Raw genomic sequence first — 10,898 nt, forward strand, 5'->3', positions numbered from 1 at the left:
AATAACATAAGACACCACAGCAAATATTCTACCTTTTTACCTGTAATGAAGCCTCTCTCTTGACTCCCTCATGTATTTCTTACATGGCTTAGTGAGAACAATTTATGGATTTTCTTTTAGCCTTTTGAGATTCTCCCTGAGGAGATGGCAAGCAATTTGTTGTTTGTCCCTAAAGTATTTGAGAGCACTACTAAATGTCTGGAGGTTGTCCTTTAATTGTCAGTGCTTTAATTGTCAGTGACAATTTGTATTCACTATGTTTTGTCTCTCATTTCAACCAAATTTCCCTCCCTTCCTTCTTCCCTCCCTTTCTCCCTATCTCCTTCCATTTTTTTACTCTTGATTAACTTTTCCTTTTGTACCACACAGACTCTACACTACAATATTGTATCTATAGATGGGCATGCCCATCAAAAGGGGGCATTTATACAGTGGTTTCCTCGCATGAGTGACATAGTGTAGAAATGTCTAAATACTGTCTTATTATTTTAATGCGGAATTAAATAATACATTTAAGTAGGGAATTAAAATAATGCATGATGCAAATAGGTGTTGCTTCCTTGATATGTTTCTCATGTTGTTTTGCCTTTGCCCTCAGGGACAGAAATTCGTTACTGTTACTTTTCATTTCCTTGCGAGTTTCTATCATCTCTCTGGTTCCCACTTCTCTTTTGCTTTTGTTTTGGTTTTTTCCTTTACTGCATATTGCACCATTTCAGTTATTCTGTCCTGTGCAAACACATTCCAATATAGATTATTCCATCACCACAAAGTTCCCTTTGGCTACCCCTTTGTAGCCACATGTTTTGTACTGGCCTTAGCCTATTAAAAATCAATGCTGTGGCTGGACCAGTCCTAGTAGTTTGTATGATTGCAAGACATCCTTCAGCAATAACCTCAAGGAAACTTTGAAAAGATACAGGTTTATTATTTACAAGACCTTGAAATTACATAGCATACCTGGGCCACACAGAGAGGTCCTGGGGAAAGAAAGAGAGAGTGAGTGTAGGGACCAAGGGTTCAGCTTTTACTAGGATTCAGGGTGGGAGTCAGGGGCTTAGTCTTTATTGGTGAATTTAAAACATAATAACTAGAATTTAAAGCCACAGAAGGGACCTAGGGTTCAGCTTTTACTAGGGTTCAAGGTGGGGGTCGGGGACTTAGTCTTTATTGGTGAATTTAAAACATAAGAACTGGAATTTAAAGTCCCAGAAGAGAAAACAAACAAGTAGCCCAAATGGTCAGTTATTGAAATCAACTAAGATCTCTAAAACAAAGGAGCCTGAGTGGAGGAAGGTAGCCTGGCTCTTTAACTAGTCGTGTGGTTGGTGATATGTTCATTGGCGACAGCCATATTTTGAAGTGGATGCCTCTTTAAAATGGATGCCTGGGCAATCAGAGCTTAAATCAGGCACTTGCATTACAAAAAAGAAAAAAAAATATCAGAGTTTACACCACACCCACTTCTTCCTCTGCCATTGTTTCTAACCCCTGGTAATCACTAATCTGTATTCCAGCACTATATTTTTGCCATTTGAAGAATGTTTAATACATAATATCATACCACTTGCAATATTTTGGGGTTGCCTTCTTTTCACTCAACATAATTCTCGAGATTAATTTGTGTCTTTGTGTATGTAAATTATTGTTCCTTTATTGTTGCCGAGTGGTATCCAAAGTATTGATGATACAATTTGCTTAACCAGTCACTCATTGACAGGCATGTGGGTTCTTTCCAGTTTTCAATTATGATGAGTAAAACTTCCCTGAACGTTCACTTAAAGATGATTGTATGAACGTAGGTTTTCATTCCCTTGAGATGAGTGTTCAAGAGTGTGATTGGTAGATTGTTGTAATGTTAAGGAAGTCCATTGTATTGATTGGCACTTTTATAGATTATGCTTTTGATGTCTTGTCTATACATTCTTTGTTCCTCTATACACAGAGGAACAAAGAGTTTTTTTTCTTTGATTGCTTATGTTTTTTACTTATCAGTAACTTTGAGAAATTTGATTATGATGTGCCTTCAAATAGTTGTCTATATATTACTTGTATCTGGGATTTGTTAATTTTCAATTTGAGGATTTAAAATTTTGATCATATTTGAAAATTTTCACATTTTCTTTAAATAATTTTAATGCATCCATTTTTCAAACAGCTAGCTTCTCATTCTGCCTATTTTCTGTATTTTCTCTAAGCCCCATCAAAAGAGGGATTTTGATTGTTAAACTTAACAATAGGTATATGTTTATTTCTCTGGATGAATCCATTTATATAAAAATCTATCAGGCATCCTTTTTTACGCCTTTATCATGTTAAGCACCACAGATAAAACTATAAATGTAATACACAGAATCCCTGGCTTTATAAAAATAAATGTTTAGTGGAAGAGAAGTGTAAATAGGACTGTAGGAATGGCACTAATCAGACATGAAATTAAATATAGGTTAATACCTAAAGTATAAGCAGAAAACAGCCAGCTGTTAGTGATATATTTTGTTTGAAAGTAGTAAACAGTTTTCTTTATTTCTATGCTTATCACACATTGAATCTTGCCCATCCCATACAGCACAAGGCTAAAGCAAAACATACACTGGACAATCCATACTCTGTTGCTAGCATATCTTACAGCATATTTTAAACAGAGTATTTGCACACATCCTCCAGGTTCTAGTTAGGGCACCTTTCACCTCTTTGTTTCTCAAGCTATAGATCATGGGATTCAGCATGGGGATTATCAGTGTGTAAAACACGGAGGCCATTTGATCAGTATCAAGTGAGTGACTGGATTTAGGCTGCACATACATAAAGAATAAGGTTCCATAGAATATCACTATGCCTGCCAGGTGGGATCCACAGGTGGAGAAAGCCTTGTGCCTGCCCTCTGCAGAGTTCACTCTGAGGATGGCGCTGAGGATCAGAAAGTAGGACACAAGGATGACTGGAAGAGAAGAAGCCAAATTAAAAACTGAAAAGATGAGAATTAACAATTTAATTTCATGTGTGTCTGAGCAGAGCAAAGATATCAACGGTTCACAATCACAGTAGAAATGCCTGATGACATTATAGCCACAAAACGATGACGTGAAAATTTTTATGATGACCAGCAAAGACAAAAAGACACTGTAGAGATAGGGGATTGCCACCAGCAACTGACATGACCTTTGTGACATGATGACTGTGTAGAGCAGAGGGTTACAGATGGCCACGTAGCGGTCATAGGCCATGGCTGACAGAATGAATAGTTCACTAGTGATAAACACACCGAAGAAAATGAGTTGAGTAGCACACCCATTATAGGAGATTGTATGTTGATCTACAGCAAAATTTACTAGCATTTTTGGTCCTACAGCCGTTGAGTAACCGAGATCAGTGAAAGCCAGGTGTCTGAGGAAAAAGTACATGGGTGTCTGTAGCTTGGAGTCTGTCTTGGTGACGATGATCAAGCCCAGATTACCCACCACTGAGACCACGTAAATAGTGAGGAAGAGTGCAAATAACGGTGCCTGCAGCTCAGGGAGGGCCGTGATCCCCATGAGAATGAATTCATTCAATATTGTCAGATTGTGTTTGTCCATCCAGGCCATTCTGGATACCTATAATGGGCATGAGTATAAAAATAATCAATGACTTTCATGAGTTATGACTGAGATTACCATTGTAATAAGTGCCTAAAGGGTTAAATCTTTCATTTGTGGATTGTTGTCTTTAATTAGCCACTGTAACACCTGGCAGCTCAGTTTTCTCTCTCCCAGTTTAGCGAAGCTCTTCACAGTTTTCTTAGATCTGATTCCAAAAGCACAAACAACAAAAGTAAAAATTCATAAAACAAACATTTTTGAACCAAAGGACATTACCAAAGAATTAAAAGGTGACCTACACCAAGTAAAAAACTGCAAATCACATATCTGGCAAGGGTCTACGATACACAATATACAAAGGACTCTTAAAACTCAACAACAGTAAGACAAACAACCTAAATTTTTAAAAAGGCAAAAGACAAACAGACATTTTTTTGGGGGTAGTAAAGCATATGGTTTATTGACAAGTTAGTTAATGTAAGCAAATACATATAAGATGAGCCTCATGATATGCACTGGTTCTGGGCTTAATGATCTTTCCTCCACATAAAGAACTGGTGAAACACTTGGCCAAGCATGGCTGAAATATATCCATCTTATTCCTGATTGTGCCCTCTCCTCTTCTGTTTAACTAGCTAAGTCTCTTCTCAAACAGATGTTTTTTGCAGAAGATTTACAAATGGCGAAAAGCACATGAAAGGATGTTCAACATTAGCCTTTCTGGAAATACACATTAAAACCACAATGAGATGCCACTTTACACCCAATAGGATGGCTATTAAAAAGAAAAAAAAAAGGAAAATTACAAATGCTGGCAAGGGTGAGGAGAGATTAAAACTTTTGTATATTGTTGTTGAGAATGTCAAATGGTATAACCATTATGAGAACAGTTTGAGGGTTACTCAGTAAGTTAACCAGAGAATTACCATTACGACCCAGCAATTCCATGCTTAGGGATATACCCAAAGGTATGGGAAAACCACAGATATTTACACAAAAATTTGTAGGTAAACGTTCATAGCAGCATTATTCATAATAGTTAGAAATACAAACAACTGAAAACATCCCCGATTGATGTTATCCATGGATAACAAATGTGGTCTATCTATACAGTGGAATATTAATTAATACACCTTAAAAGGAAAGAAGTATCGATAATGCTACAACATGGATGAGACTTAAGAACATGCTAAGTGAAAGAAGCCAAATATAAAAGGCCATATGTTGTAGAATTCCATTATATAAAATATCCAGAATGAGAAAATCTGTAGAGACAGAATCAGAACATTGTGGCTTGGTTAGGAACACTGACTTAGTTCTCAGGAGACTACACTTATTTTTAGTGCATATATAAAGATTATATAAATCTCATGGAATACATCAGAGTTTAAAAACATGTACTCTTTTCTAAATCCATGCTAGTAAATACTAGTCTCCCTACATATGAGAAAAGATACGAGATGTTTTTCTCTTTAGAGTTCTATGTAAAGCTCTCAAATCTGTTTTACATGAATCTATTTATATTTACATTATTTTACACGATTATTGAAGATGACATGGTTCTGGAACTTTAAATTTTGTTTTTTTACTCAATAGTCTCAAAACATGTAAGATATACAATGGGCAAAGCTGAGCATTGGATCTTCAGTCTAAAACTGCCCTAAGTATAGTGGTCAGAGAAGCTAAATCACTCCCATCCCCACCTCCCTCTGCCTGCCAAATACGGCACTAAACTAAAACAAATATCAATAAATTAATTCTACAATGAGAGATCAATAAAACATGAACTTAAGTACGTATATTTAAACACTCAAGTAATTTTTGAGTGGGAATAGAGTTTTTTAAAAAACTAATATATGAGTGGAAATAATACTTTATTTTTAGGCAAAATACACATTTCTGCTTTATAATTTTGCAAGGACTGTTCTTTGTTTCAATCTGTACTTGTGCATATTTTTCTCTTAGTTCTAATCTCCATTAGATGTGCATTTAGTCATTCAAAGGACAATTTAATGGCATTTCAAAGACTCTTCCAAGGCTTATAGGTGAGGGGGAGATGAAGCCCTTTTACTAATCAGACATGGTGGGGCTGAGGTGCTACCAGGTTTCCCCAAAAATAAGACCTAGCAGGACAATCATCTCTAATGCATCTTTTGGAGCAAAAATTAATATAAAAACCATTCTTATTTTACTATAAGATTGGGTATAATATAATACATATATAATAAATATAATACAATAAATATAACAAAGTTATTTTCGGAGAAACACAGTATGTAGTGCCATCGAGGCTTTAATATTTTGCTTTGGGCTCATGTCCCACTATTTATGGTGACTTTCAAATGACATTGATCCTGTCAATGATATTGGTAAACTTGGGATACATGGCATATTTGAAACAGATAAATTACAAGGTTTGTAAAAATATTAATATAATCCTTTTAATTTAGATGTAACTGGAAAACACTATGAAAATCTGGTATTATTTGAAGTTAAAAATTCTAAAATATCCAATTAACCACAAAGAACAATATCACATTTAACATCTTGAGTAAGGTTCCAAGTGAAAAAAAAAATCTTAAGGTCTTATGGGTGGAGAACCTGGAGCATGTGTGCAAATACTTTATTAATAATGTAACTTCCTTTTCAGAGGTTACATTTTTTTATTACACAAACTTACTGTATCAACTTAAATGTCTAGCTTTCATGAAAAATCATAATAAAGATATTTACAACTTTGTACCAGCCCAGAGACTGCAGTTATCAAAGCAGATTGTTAAAGCTGTGGCTAAATCACCAAGATGGGGTATTAGACACTGAAGTTTAAACAGGAGATGGTGCCATGAAGGAACTCTGGGAGTTAGTCACAGAAACAGGTACAGTCTACTCACCTGTAATGAGGAATCTCTCTGTGCTCCCCATGTGTTCCTAACATAACCCAATAAGGAGAATTTATGGGTTTCCTTCCTCCGTTGAGAACCTCCCTAAGGACAAAGGATACAATTTGTTGTTAATTATGCCTAAGGCATTTGAAAGCTTCTAACAAAGCCAATGGCGTATCTCATAATTATGCAAGAAATCTTTATATTCCCATACAAATTAAGTTATGTTTGATACTTTTCCATAGTTTCTTTTGGTTAAGTCTTTTCTAGTACAACCCAGAGATCTGGAATCAAACACCAGAGGCTGGACATTAATGAATGCCAACTATAATTTTATATATATAATGTGATGGTTCGGTGTGGGGTCGGAGGGATGGTGGATGGGGGGAGGGGGGTTCACAGTGTGAGGGATATGGATGATGAACGTCTAAGTATTACCTTGTTTTGTACACCTGAAACTAATAAATAAATAAATTTATGAAAAAAAAAAAACATTGTATCTGTAGGACAAGTTGTTTAGTTTTTTTTGAAACCCTTAATCCTCTCTTGTTAAATAGAAGCTTTTTATGACTTCACTGAGGATGTAATGGAGAAATGTTTCAACAATGCTTTTGCATTGTTTTAAAAATTCACAAGGGAAAAATATGTATATCTATTTCCTCCTTATGTGTGGTGTTTTAAACTTACTATTGAATATAATATATACATATTAACAAATGCATACATCATAAATAAATTTTTACAAAATTAACACTTCTGTGTAGTCAGAATCCAGATTAAACAGCAATAACAACCATTAAAATAAATAAAATATTATCAAGACTCCAGAAGAGTTCTTCATTTTCCTTTCTACCATGAACTATCTATCTACTTACACACACACACACACACACACACACACACACACACACACGCACACATTATTTTAACTTCAAGCGGCATAATTTATTTTCACCTATTTTTGTTACTTTATGTAAAAGAAATCCTATTCAAGTTATTTTTTTGTGTCTGGGCTCTTTCAATATAGAGATTTCTAGATTGCTCATTTTCATTTTTGTGTACAATTCCATTTTATAAATATATCATAAATTAGTTATCCATCATTCTATTGCTGAATATTAGAATTGTTTCCAATTTGGAGTTGTTTATGATTAGTGATATTAACATTCTATTCCATAGTAGTTTTGAACATATAACTTTTTGTTGTATTCTGGGTTTTTATAAAATAATAAAGATTGGATTTTTTCATGTATTTATTAAAGATATTCATTTGTAGTTTATTTAAAAATTGCCCACATATATACATTTTTCTGATAATGGTAAAAATAGCTACGCCTTCTTGTGTCCACATTAATACTCAGTCTATACTAGCTTAATCTTGAATGTATTTCTATTTGGGCATATTCTTTACACAGAAATTGCTAAGTCATATTATATGCATATTCAGCATTAGTAAATACTGCCAAATGGATTTCCAGAGTAGTTATTAGTTATGATTGCTCAATATCCTTGTCAAGATTTAATGTTTTTCATTATTTGTAGCCATTCTGGATGATATGCATGGGTATTGTTGTAGTTTTAGTTTGCATTATCCTAATGTTAAATGAAATTGAGAATCTTTTTATATGTTCAATAGCTGTTTTGATATTTTCTTTTGAAAAGTGCTCATGCATATCTTTTGTCATATTTATATTGTATTTCATGTCAATTATTTATTGATTTTTAAAAAGTTATTTTTATAGTTTGCATGAGTCCTCTGATAGCGATATATGTCTGATTATGTAGGTCTGATAAAAACATTCTCTCCCACTATGAGAGTTTCTGTTTTCACAGCATTAATTTTGATGAACAGAATTTCTTAAAATAGTTCAATTAATTTTCTAAATCTTATATAGTTATTACTTTGTATGTTATTTAAAAATTTGTACATATTCCATTATCATAAAGATGTCTCACTTTGTTTTCCTCTAAAACCTTTATTATTTATACTTCACGTTTAGATTTTTAATCCACATAAAATTGACTTTGTATAGGGTATGGGTTAAGTGTCCATATTCTTTTCTTTTTAATCAAAATAAATGTACAAATTACCCAATAGCACCTATTGAAAAGATTATTCATTCTATTTTGGAAAATAGTGATGCCTCTATCACTAGTTAATTGACAGTATAAGTGTGAGTTTGTTTCTGGAGTCACTGTTCTTTTACATTGATCAGTCTGTCTTCCCTCAGGAAAATGGTTTCTTAATTACTATAGATTTATAATAGCTATGATATCTGGTCATGTAACTCCTGCAACTTCTTTTTCTTCAATATTATCTTCACTATTTTTGGCACTTTGCCTATCTGAATAAATTTTACAATCAGCTTCCAAACTTCTAAAAAGAAGAAGAAAGATTTAAGGAGGGAAAGAAAGAAGGAAAGAAGAAGGAAGGAAGAAAGAAAGAAAAGAAGGAGGGAAGGAAGGGAGGAAGGAAGGAAAGAGTGAAGGATGGAGGGAGAAAAAGAGCGAGAAAAAAGGAAGAAAAGATTTATGTTGGGATTATATTGAAACTATAGATCAATGTAAAGATTTTGGGCATTGTCACAATATTAAGTCTCCTGTTCCATGAATGTTTTTGGTATAAATTTTCGTTGATGCATTGCCTTTAAATGCCTTGTCAAATTTTTGTACGTATCATTACTGGGATCTTAGATTTTTAAAATTATGTTGATTTCTAAATTAGGTTTTTTCAAAATGGTTTCATAAATATTATCTTTTTGATTTTATTTTCTAATCGTTGTAGATAAGATGCAGAAATAAAGTTGATTTTTTTCAAAATTATTTTGTATCCAGCAAATTTGCTAAATTCCCTTATTATTTCTAATAAATTAGTCATAGGTTTTTCTCAATGTAACATTTACATTGTAACATTTTTAATAAAAAATAGCTGTTTGTGATTTCCTATTTATCTTAATATTTTTTATTTCTTATATTGTCATAGTGAACCAGCTACAATGTCTAATACATACTGAATAGAAATGGTGAGACTGGGGCCAATTTCAGAGGAATAGTTTTCAATGTTTCAGTTACACTACAACTTTATGAAGAACTTTTTATGTAATGATGTGAATACATCATTATAATAAGATACAGAGTATTTTCACTGCCCTAAAAGTCCTCTGTGCTCAACCAATTCAGTCTCTCCCCATGTATACAATATTTATAGGTATCATTTATAACATTGTTTTCTTCTATTCTGCTCTGCTAGACAGGTTATTACATTGTTGGCATTAAATGTTATGGCAAACCTATTTTATTTTTTTAACTACTAATAATATTAATGATTTAAGTTATGTAATTGGTTTTCAACTGTGAAATGAACCTTGTGTTCTTGCTTATATGCAGTACTTTTCTTTTACTGTTTCACACATTCTAGACAAACGTACAACTAATAAAAAGTGCCCATAGGCTTACAGCTCAGAATCATCTATATCTGTCCTATATGTGAGTGTAATGTTTGGAAAGACTGGTGTTTTTCACTAAATATTTTATTTACTCATTTTCCTCCTCCTCCCTCTTGAATTATTGTGTAGAATACATTTGATAAACATACCACAATATAGTCACCATTCTACCCTTGATAAGCCTCTAACATCTACGATCACCGCATCAGCCAAAAACATTGTACTATTCATCCTCCAGTAAACATAATTACTCAGGAATAGAATTACTGCATTATAGAGAATACACATACTAAAATTTAGTAATTGCTATCCTTAGTTTTCCAAAAGTTTTATAACAATGTACACTCCCTCTAGCAAGTAAAATAATTTTTACTTTCTCCACATTCTCATCAACATTTTGAATTATACAAACTTTGGAATTTTAGCCATCCTAGTGGGTGTGTGGAGATATCACTGTACAGTCTTGGATTTATCTAACGATTAATGATATTTTGAACACATTAATGTATTTTGGGCTGTTGTGAGATCCTCTTTTGTGAAGTGTTTCTTCAGGTGTCTTGTCTCCTTCTCCCCGCGGCCCCCTTTTTCCACCAGGAGGTTGACTATCTCGATCATACTAATTTTAGGAGTCAGGCAATTCGTTGTTACTTTCTTTTGTTTTTACAAATAACTGATATCAGTACTTTGTAGAGTATATGTGTTTCAAATGTGTTCCCTCAGAATTCTCTTTCATCTTTTGTGGTCAATTTTTCTAAATACAAGTTTTTATTTTGGATAGAGTACTATTTTTTAATCTTTTAGTGTTATTATTTTTTGTACCCTGTTTAAATTTTTTTTGTTTTTGCCAAGTCATGAAGATATTATTTTACCTTTTTTCGGGAAAGTTTGTGATTTTAGCTTCCACATTTATATTCATAATATATCTCAATTAATTTTTACATATGGTGCAAGTAAATGACTAAGGTTCATGTTTTACATTGGAAGCCTTA

The 10,898-nt window shown here is 33.3% G+C and overlaps 1 protein-coding gene across 1 annotated transcript; it reads right to left on the bottom strand.

The window, feature by feature from the left end:
• Positions 1-2,615: 2,615 nt before the first annotated feature.
• Positions 2,616-3,587, bottom strand: LOC308503353 (olfactory receptor 8K3-like; the record flags this gene model as incomplete). Its single annotated transcript, XM_081062675.1, has 1 exon — positions 2,616-3,587. The coding sequence occupies one exon, from the start codon at positions 3,585-3,587 to the stop codon at positions 2,616-2,618; it is 972 nt and encodes a 323-aa protein (XP_080918801.1).
• Positions 3,588-10,898: the final 7,311 nt, after the last annotated feature.

This window comes from Rhinolophus hipposideros (assembly GCF_964194185.1).
Source record: "Rhinolophus hipposideros genome assembly, chromosome: 10".
Lineage (NCBI taxonomy): Eukaryota > Metazoa > Chordata > Mammalia > Chiroptera > Rhinolophidae > Rhinolophus > Rhinolophus hipposideros.